This window comes from Arabidopsis thaliana, chromosome 3 (assembly GCF_000001735.4).
Source record: "Arabidopsis thaliana chromosome 3, partial sequence".
Classification (NCBI taxonomy): Eukaryota; Viridiplantae; Streptophyta; class Magnoliopsida; order Brassicales; family Brassicaceae; genus Arabidopsis; species Arabidopsis thaliana.
In genome coordinates this window covers 13,361,411-13,376,192 of record NC_003074.8, presented here as the reverse complement: position 1 = coordinate 13,376,192, position 14,782 = coordinate 13,361,411, and the positions used below count along the sequence as shown (strand labels likewise).

The following is a 14,782-nucleotide window of genomic DNA, read 5'->3' as shown; positions in this document are numbered from 1 at the left end:
CACACTCTGGACTTCAAATAAGGTTTGCACCATTAATATAAGTGTAGGACTTGAACTCCAAACTTAGGTGTAGAAGTATTAATAAACTTTTGGTTAACTATTGAAACAAATGGACGTCCACTATCTGCTTACGTATTAGTTAAAAATTAAAATAAAAAATAAACGATAGTACTAATAAAATGAAATAGAGTTAATCCCCTGTTTAACTCAAAAATGTATAGGATGATTGTAACTTTATAAATAAGTAAGTAAAATTAATCAGAACCGAAACTTTTTTCGAATAAGAGACAAATCTTACCAACCATTAAAGATTTATTTAGTTCTAATAGAATTATAGGACAAGAAAAATGACATACGAATACGATCACTAACTTTCTTTATACAAAATAACAGCTAGACATTTGCATGTCTGTTAACAACCTCCCCCTATATTATATTGGGTTTCTTCTATGTTGGGGCACTTTCCAAGTTTTTAAGCCTATTTATACCACTTTGAAGGGAGTAGGCACTTTTTTGGAGATTTTCTACTGTTTAATAAAATACAATACAATTCTACCGCTGATGACGTCTCCTGTTGCGCTAACTATGGTTAACATTTTTTAATCTCAGTCGTTCGATTGTTTTGGAGAGAGAATCGATATGGCGGTTATTATTAAGAGTTGGAGAAGAGTTATTGTTGTGCGGATAGCGCCGACAATCTCGTTTTCGTTTTTGCTCCCCAGAAGGAAACATGAGTGAGGAGGTAATGTATTATTCATGGCTCGTTGCATCCACGGATATGTTGGAAGATGAAGATTACAGAGTTTATGTGGGCCGCATAATGAGTCAGTTAAAAGAATAGTTTCCCGGTGCATCATTCATGGTGTTTAATTTCCGGGATGGAGATAGCAGAAGCCGGATGGAGAGTGTAATAACTGAGTATGACATGACCATATCCTCGCCATTTTGAAGGTTGCCCTTTGCTTACAATGGAAACAGTGCATCACTTCCTAAAATCAGCTGAAAGTTGGTTATTGTTAAGTCAACAGAATATCTTATTGTCGCACTGTGAGCTTGGTGGATGGCCAACTTTAGCTTTTATGCTTGCTTCGCTCTTGTTATACCGCAAACAGTTTAGTGGAGAACAGAAAACACTAGAGATGATATATAAGCAGGCTCCTCGTGAGTTGTTACAGCTAATGTCTCCACTAATCTGCTGCCTTCACAGTTGAGGTTTCTTCAGTATATCTCGAGAAGGAATGTTGGCTCACAATGGCCACCGCTAGACCAGGCCCTTACATTAGACTGTGTCAACCTTAGACTGATTCCTGATTTTGATGGTGAGGATGGTTGCCTACCCATATTCAGAATATATGGTCAAGATCCTTTTATGGCTTCCGATCGAACTTCAAAAGTTCTTTTCTCGATGCCTAAAAGAAGCAAAGCTGTTCGGCAATATAAGAAGGTGATATCAAGATCTTTATCATTGATCTGTTCATTCTTATAGATTGTTCCCAGTATGAGAGAGTTATGATTGTCCTAACTTTTCATCTACTGTTGCAGGCAGATTGTGAGCTGGTAAAGATTGACATCAATTGCCATATCCTCGGTGATGTCGTGCTAGAGTGCATTACCCTAGGTAGTGATCTTGAGAGAGAAGAGATGATGTTTCGGGTTGTGTTCAATACTGCATTTCTTAGATCAAACATTCTAACACTTAACCGTGGTGAGATTGATGTACTGTTGAACACAACAGATCGGTTTCCCAAGGATTTCAGTGCAGAGGTGACTACTTATCTTCTTTTTCTTTAATAAGTATACCAATTTTGGTTTCCCATTTAAAAAGAGTTGCCTGTTGTCTAAGCTTTAAATGGTCAGTCCCGGTGAACTTAGAATTAGACTAGTCATTTATATAGAAGTACTTTGTGTAATACATCTATCTGAGTCAAGAATTTTGTGCATTTAAAGACTAATATTAGTGAGTTCAGTTTTGAGTCTGGCATATCTGTTAAAAGCATTTTATGTTATACATAGCTAATTGTCTTTCCAAGTCCAGAGAGGAGTAACATTCTGTGTTTGTTCAGGTTATATTTTCGGAGATGGGTGTGTTAGAGTAAAATTCTTTTAGAGGTAATGGAGAAAGTGTTAAAATGTTTTGAGAGAGTTTTTTTAGGAAATAGAACTTTTATTACTTTGCTTTAAACTTGAAGACAACTTCACAACCTGACAACATTTGAGAGGGGGAGGAGGTATTTATAGCCTCTAAACTACAAAATATCTAAAATATTTTAATCCTAAGTCTAGAGAGTTCTTACATAAGATCTAGATTACATTATTCAAATTATCTAGATTATTCTATTAGAGTATCTAGATTTTTCTGTTTAAGGAGGTGGAAGATGATTCTAGAAAATTTCTAGAATCTTTTAAGGAGGTGGAAATGATGATATTTCTAGAGAAAACTCTAGAACTTGGATTTGACCATAATTAATTATTGGATAATTTATCCAATAATTAAACTTGATTCAAAATCAAGTTTAACTTTCAACACCCCCTCTTAAACTTGATTTTGCTACTCCAAGCAAACTCCTCATCTTGATAAAGTCTTCACGCTTGAGAGGCTTGGTAAAAATATCGGCTACTTGATCATGTGTCTTCACATACTCCAATTGCACGTTCTTCTTGCTAACACACTCTCTAATGTAGTGATAGCGTGTGTCAATGTGTTTACTTCGATCATGGAAGACCGGGTTCTTCGCCAAAGCTATTGCCGACTTGTTGTCCACAAAGATCTTTGTTGGTTCCTCTTGTGGTAAGATTAACTCCTTCAAGAGGTTTCTTAACCAAATAGCATGGCATACACATGACGTAGCCGCTACATACTCCGCTTCACAAGTGGATAGAGTGACAATTGGTTGCTTCTTCGACATCCATGTGAAAGCCGTGTCTCCAATGTAAAACACAAAACCACTTGTACTATTTCGGTCATCTACGTCTCCACCCCAATCGCTATCGCTATATCCAACAAGCTTGTAATCACTAGTAGTTGAATAATGTAAGCCAAAGTTTACGGTAACTTTGATATAGCGAAGAATCCTTTTTGCCGCTTTGAAATGAGTTGTTGTTGGATGCTCCATGTAACGACTAACAACTCCGACCGCATATAAAATATCGGGCCTTGTGCATGTTAAGTATCTTAAGCTTCCAACCAAGCTCTTAAAGGTTGTTGGATCCACTCCTTCCCCTTCTTCTTTCTTTGATAGTTTGATTCCGCATTCCATTGGTGTACAAACGGGATTTGAGTCATCCATCTTGAACTTCTTAAGTACCTCCTTAGCATAGCCTTCTTGAGTTATGAATATTCCATTGTCTTCTTGTTTTACTTCAATTCCGAGATAGTAAGACATCAATCCAATGTCCGTCATCTCGAACTCCTTCGTCATCTCTTTCTTGAATTTTTCGAACATGCTTAAATTGTTACCCGTGAATATCAAGTCATCTACATATAAACATGCGATCAATATATCTTCTTTTTGAATTTTTATATAGAGTGCATGCTCATATGGATACTTGATGAAATCCTTGAAATACTTGTCAATTCGAGTATTCCAAGCTCTTGGGGCTTGTTTTAATCCATAAAGCGCCTTTTTTAGCCTCAAGACTTTGTCTTCTTCACCTTTGACTATGTAGCCATGTGGTTGCTCAATGTAAACTTCGTCTTCAAGATCTCCATTTAAGAAGGCCGACTTGACATCCATTTGATGTATCGTCCACTTGTTTTGAGCCGCTAGTGAAATGATTAGTCTAACCGTTTCTAGACGAGCAACGGGAGCAAATACCTCGTCATAGTCAATTCCGGCTCTTTGACTATAACCTTTTGCAACCAATCTTGCTTTGTATCTTTCCACTTCTCCTTTAGAGTTTTTCTTTGCTTTATACACCCACTTCACGCCAATTGCCTTGTGCCCATTTGGAAGTGAAGTTAACTCCCATGTGTCATTCTTTTGTATTGATTTGATCTCTTCATCCATGGCATTTCTCCAAGTCTTCTTTTCAATGGCTTCTTGGAAATCCATGGGTTCGCACTCCGCAAATAAACAAAATAAGGTAAGGTTTTCTTGATTTTAGGTTACCAAATAGAGCTCTTGTATATTTCTAAAACGTGGAGTCCTTTCACTCGAACTTTCTTCTATTTGAGAACTTGTTGGTGAAGTTGGTGGTGTAGTAGGCTCTTCACTTGGTGGCTCCTCTCTTGTTGGCTCCGGCTCATCTTCTTCAAAATGTGGAAAGAAGTTATAATCTTCTTCATTTGAGTTCCAAACCCATTCTCCTTCTTCATCGAACACTATATTTCGACTAATAATTGTCTACTTCGTATCGGGATTATAGAGCTTGTAGCCTTTGGAGTTGTTATCATAACCAATGAAGATATACTTCTCACTTTTGTCATCTAGTTTGCTCCGCTTCTCATCCGGTACATGAGCATGAGTAATACTTCCAAAGTCTCTTAAATGAGAAACACCAAGCTTTCTTCCGCTCCAAGCTTCTTGTGGTGTTTTTCCGGAGACACTTTTTGTTGGAGATCGGTTTAATAGATAAACCGCACACGCTACCGCTTCCGCCCACAACTCTTTTGGTAGTCTCTTACTTTTGAGCATGCTCCTTGCCATCTCAAGAATTGTTCTATTCTTTCTTTCCGCTACACCATTTTGTTGAGGGGATCTTGGCACCGTTAATTGTCTTCGAATGCCGTTGTCTTCACAATACTTAAAAAAACTCCTTGGATGTAAATTCTCCTCCACGGTCGGATCTCATTGTTTTGATCACAAGACCACTCTCCTTCTCAACATGGGCTTTAAACTTTTTGAAAAAATTTCGAACACCTCGGATTTTTCTTTCAAAAAGTATACCCGTGTTTTTCTTGAAAAATCATCAATAAAGAGAAGGAAGTAATTACTTTTACCAAGTGATTTCGGCTTGATCGGACCACACACATCGGTGTGCATTAGCTCCAACGGTTTTTGTGCTCTTGAACTTGACTCCTTTGGAAAGCTCATTTTGAATTGCTTTCCAAGTAGACATCCTTCACACACTTGATTTGGATGATTTATACAAGGTAGCCCTCTCACCATTTCCTTCCTTGAAAGGAACTCCAATCCTCCAAAATTTAGATGTCCGAATCGAAGATGCCATAGCCAAGACTCCTCTTTGTAACACATCTTGAGACATTGTGCAATGTCATTTCGAATGTTGAGGACAAACATTCTATTTTTCGACATTGGCACATTGGTAATGTGATTGCTTTCTTGGTCTCTTATTGAAAGGTTATTATCTTTTAATCTAATATCATAACCTTTCTCTAAGAGTTGTCCAAGGCTCAAGATGTTTATCTTCATGCTCGGAATATAGTAAACGTTGGAAATAAATTGATGATCTCCGTTCTTCAATTGGATGAGAATATTTCCTTTACCTTTTACCTCCATCTTCGATTCATCTCCTAAAGCCACATTTCCTCTCACCGATTCATCAAGCTCCGCAAACATACTTTTTTCCCGCACATGTGATTACTTGCACCACTATCGAGGTACCACTTATGATTCTTTTCTTGTTCATCTTTCTTGTAACTAGCCATTAATAACATGTCTTCTTCTTGAATATTTTCTTCAACGTAGTTGGCCTTCTCCTCAACTTTTTTGTTGCTATGAGCTTTACATTCAGAAGCATAATGTCCAAACTTCCCACAGTTGTAGCATTTGACACTTGATTTATCGTATCTTGATTTTGGGTGTCCTTTCCCACGACCTCTTGATGAGTTTTCACCTCTTTGGTTTGTGTTGTCTTCATGTGGCCTCCAACCACGTCCATTTCCATATCCACCACGACCTCGTCCTCGTACTTGACCACCACCTCTTCTTTGGTAACTTTGGCCGTTTTCTTCTTTTGTAATTCGACGATATCTTCTTTCTTCTTCTTCTTTTCTTCATAAGCTTGTAATGACCCAAGAAGTTGCTCTATTGTCATAGCTTCTAAATCTTTTGTTTCTTCAATGACGGTGACAATATGCTCAAATTTTGGATCCAATGATCTAAGAACTTTCTCCATGATTCTCACATCATCTAGCTTCTCTCCATTTCTTTTAAGGTTATTAGTAACCGTCAACACTCTTGAGAAGTAATCGGAGACGAGTTCACCTTCCTTCATTTGTAGTGCTTCAAATTCTCCTCTTAGAGTTTGAAGACGTACTTTCTTGACTTGATCGGCACCTTTGTAAGAGGTTTGAAGCTTCTCCCATGCTTCTTTGGCCGACATATCTTCAACGACCTTCTCGAACGTATCTTCATCTAATCCTTGATAGATTAGACAGAGAGCTTTCTTGTCTCTCTTTCTTGAGTCTCTCAAACCATCCTTTTGAGTTTGAGAAAGACTACCTTCATTCTCCGGTTCAATGAAACCTTTCTCGACTATCTCCCACACGTCATGTGCTCCTAGGATAGCCTTCATTCGTAGACTCCAATTATCATAGTTGCTCTTTGTGAGCACTGGGACATGGAAGGGAACATTGTTACTCGCCATCTTTAGGATCTTCAAGCTCTGATACCACTTTGTTAGAGTAAAATTCTTTTAGAGGTAATGGAGAAAGTGTTAAAGTGTTTTGAGAGAGTTTTTTAGGAAATAGAACTTTTATTACTTTGCTTTAAACTTGAAGACAACTTCACAACCTTACAACATTTGAGAGGGGGAGGAGGTATTTATAGCCTCCAAACTACAAAATATCTAAAATATTTTAATCCTAAGTCTAGAGAGTTCTTACATAAGATCTAGATTACATTATTCAAATTATCTAGATTATTCTATTAGAGTATCTAGATTTTTATGTTTAAGGAGGTGGAAGATGATTCTAGAAAATTTCTAGAATCTTTTAAGGAGGTGGAAATGATGATATTTCTAGAGAAAACTCTAGAAATTGGATTTGACCATAATTAATTATTGGATAAATTATCCAATAATTAAACTTGATTCAAAATCAAGTTTAACTTTCAACAGGGTGCTGGTAAAAAGCTTGCCTCTGTTGATCTGCCACATATGGAGGAAAAAGATGTTTTACCTATGGAAGCATTTGCTAAGGTTCAAGAGATTTTTAGTGAAGCTGAATGGTTGGATCCAAATTCTGATGTTGCTGTGACTGTATTCAACCAAATAACAGCAACAAATATACTTCAAGAAAGCTTGGATTCAGGTTCTCCTCGAAGCCCTGACTCACGTAGCCTATTGGAATCGACACTTGAGAAAGTTAAGGAGAAAACCAAGTTGATGATAGCGGAAAATATTGTTTCAAGTCCGGATACATCCTCTCCTGAATGGAAAGAGAAAGATACAATGTCATCTCATAAATCTTATGCAGATCCGAATTCAATCCTTAAGAAGGTTGACGAATCGCGTGGACTTCGATTTTCAGTCCAAAGAAATGTTCACTCAAAGATATTTTCACCTCGAATGGTCCAAAGTCCAGTAACATCACCACTTCCAAATCGTAGCCCCACACAAGGATCACCCGCTTCAATATCGAGATTTCACAGCTCCCCCTCTACCCTTGGGATCACTTCAATATTAAATGATCATGGCACATGTAAAGGTGAAGAGTCTACTTCATCATCACCAGCCTCACCTTCAATTTCATTTCTACCAACATTGCATCCGATGACACCATCGCAACCCAAAAATCTTCTCCACAATGTCCACAGTCTCCCACACCTGTTCATTCAAATGGCCCTCCTTCAGTAGAAGCAGCAGTGACGTCATTACCATTGCCACGACTGAAGCCACTTAGGATTTTGTCTCGTCCGCCTCCACCCCCACCCCCACCTCCCATATCCTCTCTGCGCTCCACTCCTTCACCAAGTTCCACCTGAAGATATATGGATATCAGGGAGCTGATAGACATCAGGGAGCTGTAAGCATGGAGTTGCTGTAAGCATGGAGCAGCTGTAAGCAAGGAGCTGCGAGACTCAAATGGTGATGACGTGGCGAGCTATGATTGGTTGCTGGAGTTTCCAGAACGTGATATACAAGTCATTCAAGATATAAGCAAATCAAGGAAAGAATATTTGAAGATATCTTTGAATTAAGAAATAGGTTAATGACGTGTGTGTCATTACCTATATAATCGGAGTCTAAGCTTTAGGTTTAGGTAGCCGTCTGATCTCACGTCTTTGTGAATCTCAAGTTCTAAGTCGTAGGCTATTAGGGTTCTTGGTGAGTGAACAAAGAGGGATACATAGCTGTTGCTGTGTTGGTGAGTTGGGTAGATTAGGAATTGGTCAGTGATAGGTTGTGTTAACCTGTGTAAAGCTGATGAAACAGATCTGTAAGATTGTTTAAGTGATTTCTAATAAAGAAAAGAAGTTCTTTTCAACCTATCGATATCTCTATTATTCTCATTTGGTATCAGAGCAGGAAACCGACCTGAGTAAACACTCAATACAGGTTGAGATCCTGCGGATTAAGGATGTCGAAGTCTGAACTCATGCGGCATGTACCTCTCGATCACATAGGGTATGGTTACTAGAAAACACAGATGATACAGCTAATCAGAGGACAAGGAGAAGATGCCTGGACTACTGTAGAAGATGGCTGGGAACCTCCTTTCAGCGTAACTGAAGCAGGTCTCAAGGTGTTGAAACCAAAGGCAAATTGGACTGATGAAGAGAAGAATCTGTCTAAGTTTAATGCAAGAGCAATGAATGCTATCTACTGTTGTCTGGATGACAACGAATACAATCTTGTCTCAGGGTGTGAATCAGCTAAGCAGATGTGGGACACCTTGCAGAAGCTGAATGAAGGAGATGTTAGTGTAAAACGAACCAGATTGGATCAGCTAGCTACAGATTTTGAGAACATCAGGATGGACCCCTCAAAAACAGTTATTGAATTCAGTGCTAAACTGAGTAAGATTGCTAATGAAGCTAAAACTCTGGGAAAAACCTACAAGGAAAAGAAGTTAGTGAAGAAACTTCTCAGGTGCCTACCACAGAAGTATGCTGCACACAAAGCTATCATGAGAGTTTCAGGAAATACAGATACTCTCAAATATGAAGCACTAGTTGGAATTTTGAAGTCTGAAGAAATGGAAGCTGCTGAAGATCAACGAAATCAGAACAAAGGGATAGCGTTTAAGGCTGATAAAGAAAAAGTTCCTGATCCGCTGTAGGAAATCAGAGATGATCTATCCCTTATGGCTAGAAATTTTGGAAAGCTCTGAAGCGTGTTGAAAGCGGCAAAACCAGAGACAGTCGTGATGCAAGGGAACCCAATCGTTGGAACAGAAGTGATGAAGAAAAGTCAGGCAGCAGGCCTGTGAAGAACGAGACTTCTGGTAAAAGGCGTGATGTGAAATGCCATGAGTGTGGTGGTATGGGACACACAAAATTAAAATGTCCTATCACCAAACGCAAGGATATAAAGTGTTATGAGTGTGATGGTATTGGTCATATCAAAGCTGAGTGTCCAAGCATTCAGAAAGGCAAAGAAAAATCCTTTCTGAGCTTCAGTGACTCTGAATTAGACAGTGAAGATGAGACAGGTGGTATGCTGAACTTTGTTGCTTTCAGTGCGAAGGGCGACAATGAATCAAGCAGTGAGGATTCTGAGTCAGACAGTGATGAGACACAAATTACAAGTGAAAGCTATCGCATCTTGTATGATAGCTGGTTACTATTAAGCAAGGACAAGCTGAGACTTACAAAGGAGAGTCTGCAGCTGTCAGCAAAATTGGATCTCTTTGAGGAAGAAATTAAGGAAGAAGCTCTTGGTGAAAAGCTTCCATTGCCTGAGAAACAGATAATAGAAAGAAAGATGAATTGTCTCCAGGAGAGTCTGAGTCAAGAAAAGGAGAAATCTCTTTTGCTGGAAAGAGAACTGAGTGAGAATCACAAGAAAATCAAAATGTTGAACAATGGGGGTAAGAATCTTGATGAAATTCTGTCTATGGGAATAGTTGGGTCTGATCACAGAGGATTAGGTTATCAGCCTTTTGTGTCCAAGACGCCTCTTGATAGACCTAAGATCATGAACTTTGTAAAGAGTACAACATATCATGAAGAGGAAGAAAGTAAACTCAAGTCAGCTCTGCTGAACACAATCAACCAAGAGCAGAAACCGATCAAGCAAAAAATAATTCCCAAAGCTTCGGTGTCGCATCAGAAGACTAGTTACAGAAAGGTGTGGACCAAGTCTAGACGAGGTCGAAGGGTGTTTGACTGTTATCATTGTGGAAAGACTGGACACACAAGGAGCTTCTGTTACAAGTACAAAGACAAGGTCAAACAACTCTGGCAAGCTCGAAAATGCTTTATAGAGCCTTCAAAGTTTGGCAAAGTATGGGTTAAGAAACTGGATTTGTACAGCAAGTCACAGGAGTATGATGAAGAGAAATACAACAGAGCTGTAGATGAATCTGAGGAAATCAATCTGATCTGCAACGCCTCATTCATGCAGTTGGATGAATCAGCTGAAGATGAATCTGAGGAAATCAACTTGACCTGCAACGTTTCAATTATGCAACTGGATGAATCAGATGAGGACGAGCTTGTAGTAGCAAAGGTGGCCTACACGTCTATCGATGGATCAGCCAGCAATCCTTGGTATTTCGATAGTGGATGCTCTAGACACATGATTGGTAACCCAAGTGTTCTATCAACTTATACTGAAGAAGCTAGTGGTAAAGTAACTTTTGGGGATGGTGGTAAAGGACGTATCAAAGGCAAAGGGAATATCGAGTGTGTTGATCAACCACCATTGGCGAATGTTTATTATGTTGAGGGACTAAAGGCTAACTTGATTAGCATAAATCAGCTGTGTGATGATGGTCTGAAGGGGACGTTCACAAAAACTGATTGTTAAGCTATGGACGAGAATAAAAATGCAGTGATGTCTGGTTTACGTTCAGGAAACAACAGCTACATGTGGACTACATCAGATACTTGTTTGTCTGCAACTGTCTTAAATTTGGAGTTGTGGCACAAGAGACTTGGGCATATGAATGTTCAGAGTCTGGTCAAAATTGTGAATGCAGGAGTAGTTCGTGGTGTTCCAAAACTGGGAGATAAGCTGGATTCTATGTGTAGTGCCTGCAACAAGGGGAAGCAGATCAAGGTCAATCATAAACGGGTGTCTAAAATCGGATCAAAGAAAATACTTGAGCTAATTCACATGGATCTTATGGGTCCGGTGCAGGTGGAAAGCATAAATGGGAAGAAGTACATTTTTGTACTCGTAGATGATTTCTCAAGGTATACATGGGTTCGCTTCTTACGAGAAAAGTCTAAAGCAGTAGAGAGTTTCAAGATTCTTGCTCTGCAACTTCGGAATGAGAAAGGGAACATTGTTCAAATCAGAAGTGACCATGGAGGGGAATTTCAAAATGAGACTTTTGAGAAGTTCTGCCAGGCTCAAGGTATCAGACATCAGTACTCAGCACCAAGGACACCACAACAGAATGGAGTTGTTGAAAGGAAAAATAGAACACTACAAGAGATGGCCAGAGCCATGATACACGGCAATGATCTGTCTGAAGGTTTCTGGGCAGAAGCTGTTAGCACAGCGTGTTACATCATCAACATGGTGTATGTCAAACCTTGAACAAAGACCACCCCATATCAAATCCAGAATAAAAATGCAGTGATGTCTGGTTTACGTTCAGGAAACAACAGCTACATGTGGACTACATCAGATACTTGTTTGTCTGCAACTGTCTTAAATTTGGAGTTGTGGCACAAGAGACTTGGGCATATGAATGTTCAGAGTCTGGTCAAAATTGTGAATGCAGGAGTAGTTCGTGGTGTTCCAAAACTGGGAGATAAGCTGGATTCTATGTGTAGTGCCTGCAACAAGGGGAAGCAGATCAAGGTCAATCATAAACGGGTGTCTAAAATCGGATCAAAGAAAATACTTGAGCTAATTCACATGGATCTTATGGGTCCGGTGCAGGTGGAAAGCATAAATGGGAAGAAGTACATTTTTGTACTCGTAGATGATTTCTCAAGGTATACATGGGTTCGCTTCTTACGAGAAAAGTCTGAAGCACTACAGAGTTTCAAGATTCTTGCTCTGCAACTTCAGAATGAGAAAGGGAACATTGTTCAAATCAGAAGTGACCATGGAGGGGAATTTCAGAATGAGACTTTTGAGAAGTTCTGCCAGGCTCAAGGTATCAGACATCAGTACTCAGCACCAAGGACACCACAACAGAATGGAGTTGTTGAAAGGAAAAATAGAACACTACAAGAGATGTCCTGAGCCATGATACACGGCAATGATCTGTCTAAAGGTTTCTGGGCAGAAGCTGTTAGCACAGCGTGTCACATCATCAACAGGGTGTATGCCAAACCTGGAAAAAAGACCACCCCATATCAAATCTGGAAAGGAAAAAGTCCAAATCTAAGTCACTTTCGTGTTTTTGGATGTGTGTGCTATATTCTTAATGACAAGGAGCAGCTAGGAAAGTTTGCGTCTAGAAGTGATGAAGGAATCTTCTTAGGCTACTCGACAAACAGCTCAGCATACAGAGTTTACAACAAGAGAACCAAGACCATCAGTGATTCAGTAAATGTTGTGTTTGACGACAAAGCCAGATTTGTGTTACCTCCTGTATCAGACGAACGACCAGTAAAAGCTGCATCCAAACCAGTTGAAACACCTGTGACACCAGTAGCTGAGGAAACAGAGAACGAGCAACCTGATGATCAAGAGGAAACTGTGGAACCTCATACACCTATTGTGACCTCTGCATCCAAGGATCTGACTGTGCATAGAAATCACAAAGTTGATGATGTGATTTTTGATCTGAATACAAGAACAACAAGAGGTGTCCAGATCGATTTTCATGAGATGTTGTAGTATTCGTGTTTTGTGTCTATGGTTGAGCCTAAGACAATTGGAATTGCTTTGGAAGATGAATTCTGGTATGGTGCGTGCATAGAAGAATTGAATCAGTTTTCTAGACACGATGTATGGGATCTGGTCCCTCGACCTGTAGATGTTAATGTTGTTGGAACAAAATGGATCTTTAAAAACAAGATTGATGAGTCTGGGAATGTGGTTCGCAACAAAGCTCGACTGGTTGCTCAGGGATATTCTCAAGTGGAAGGAGTGGACTTTGATGAGACTTCTGCTCCTATTGCACGGCTTGAGTCTATTCGTCTACTTCTGGGAATTGCTTGTATATTGAAAATCAAGCTGCATTAGATGGATGTCAAGAGTGCGTTCTTGAATGGTTTCCTTCAAGAAGAATTCTATGTAGCACAACCAAAAGGATTTGAAGATCCTCATTTCCCTGAGCATGTTTACAAACTAAAGAAAGCTCTCTATGGTTTGAAACAAGCACCTCGAGCTTGGTATGAGAGATTAGCTCAGTTTCTGTTCGATAACGATTTTCAGAGGGGAAGCGTCGACAAAACCTTGTTCATTCACAGAACTGGAGCTCACAGTCTGATCGTTCAGATCTATGTTGATGATATTGTTTTTGGCAGTACTGATCCGAAGCTGGTGAATAAGTTTGTCAAGACAATGATTGAGGAGTTTGAAATGAGTATGGTGGGAGAACTGAATTATTTTCTTGGACTTCAGATTACTCAATCCAGTACTAGAATTTTCATCTCACAAAGCACTTATGCAAAGAATCTCATCAAACGCTTTGATATGCAAACCTGCAAGACGGCATACACTCCAATAAGTAAAGCTTCAAAGTTATCAAAGGATGAAGGGGGTCCGGCTGTTGATCAGAAACTCTACAGATCGATGATTGGAAGTCTCCTGTATCTTAGAGCAAGTCGTCTGTGTGCTCGCTATCAAGCCAATCCCAAAGTTTCTCATCTCAATGCCGTTAAACATATGATCAAATACGTGAAAGGTACAATTGAATATGGTTTGTCTTATACTAACCATACTAATGAGAATCTTGCAGGTTATTGTGATGCAGATTGGTCCGGATGTATTGATGACAGACGCAGCACATCAGGGGATGTTTCTTTCTGGGGAATAATCTGATTGCATGGCACAACAAGAAGCAGAACTGTGTTTCCCTATCATCCACTCAAGCTGAGTACATTGCCATGGGCAACTGTTGCACTCACTTACTGTGGATGAAAAAGATGCTTGCAGATTATGGTATGACTTCTGAAATTCTGTTAATACATTGTGATAATACTGGGGCTATTGATATCACAAAAAATCTTGTGCATCACACTCGCACAAAGCACATAGAAATCAGACATCATTTCATCAAAAAACTTGTAGAAGGGAAACTTGTTGAAATTCATTACATTGATACTGAGAAGCAGTTGGCTGATATTTTCACTAAACCACTTGATATTAATACTTTCTCAAATTTGCAAATGGCACTTAGCATTTGTGAACACTGACCTGGTTTGGTTTTTAAGGGACTGTTGTAACAGGATCACTGCACAGGAGTACAGTTTTTTTTTTTTTGTGTGTCTCGTTTCCTTGTACATAACAAGCAAAACCTCCTGTTGGCAACTTCATTCAGGTAAAGAGCTGCTCTTCATGCTTTTCTTCAGAGATGTTCAACAGAGACAGCCTGACTTGCACAAAAGAAAAAGAAAAAAAAATGAAAAGAAAAAAAAAGAAAAAAAAAGAAAAAAAAAGGGTGCACGAGCTTAAAGACAGGAGAGGTCACTGACTTTGAGAAAGGGACCTTATTCCCTTGAGAAACTCTGATTCTCGCTGTGATAATGATTGAACCTCTCCTGTTACTCCTAAATGGTCAGAAAGCTGTTTTGAGAATGTCTCT

General features: G+C 39.3%; 2 protein-coding genes and 2 pseudogenes across 4 annotated transcripts; 3 read left to right on the top strand and 1 right to left on the bottom strand.

Annotated features, from left to right (window-relative positions):
• Positions 1-725: 725 nt before the first annotated feature.
• Positions 726-1,791, top strand: AT3G32420 (actin-binding FH2 (formin-like) protein; the record flags this gene model as incomplete). The annotated part of the gene is made up of 2 exons (NM_001339068.1): positions 726-1,444; positions 1,543-1,791. The coding sequence occupies exons 1-2, from the start codon at positions 1,370-1,372 to the stop codon at positions 1,789-1,791; spliced, it is 324 nt and encodes a 107-aa protein (NP_001326212.1). The 5' UTR covers positions 726-1,369.
• Positions 1,792-2,516: 725 nt separating this feature from the next.
• On the bottom strand, positions 2,517-6,396 carry AT3G32415 (annotated as a pseudogene; the record flags this gene model as incomplete). Its single annotated transcript has 1 exon — positions 2,517-6,396.
• A 663-nt stretch (positions 6,397-7,059) lies between these two features.
• AT3G32410 (actin-binding FH2 (formin-like) protein) lies at positions 7,060-7,758 on the top strand (the record flags this gene model as incomplete). Its single annotated transcript, NM_148780.2, has 1 exon — positions 7,060-7,758. One exon carries the CDS (start codon positions 7,060-7,062, stop codon positions 7,756-7,758), a length of 699 nt encoding a protein of 232 aa, NP_683622.2.
• Positions 7,759-8,470: 712 nt separating this feature from the next.
• On the top strand, positions 8,471-14,396 carry AT3G32405 (annotated as a pseudogene; the record flags this gene model as incomplete). Its single annotated transcript has 1 exon — positions 8,471-14,396.
• Positions 14,397-14,782: the final 386 nt, after the last annotated feature.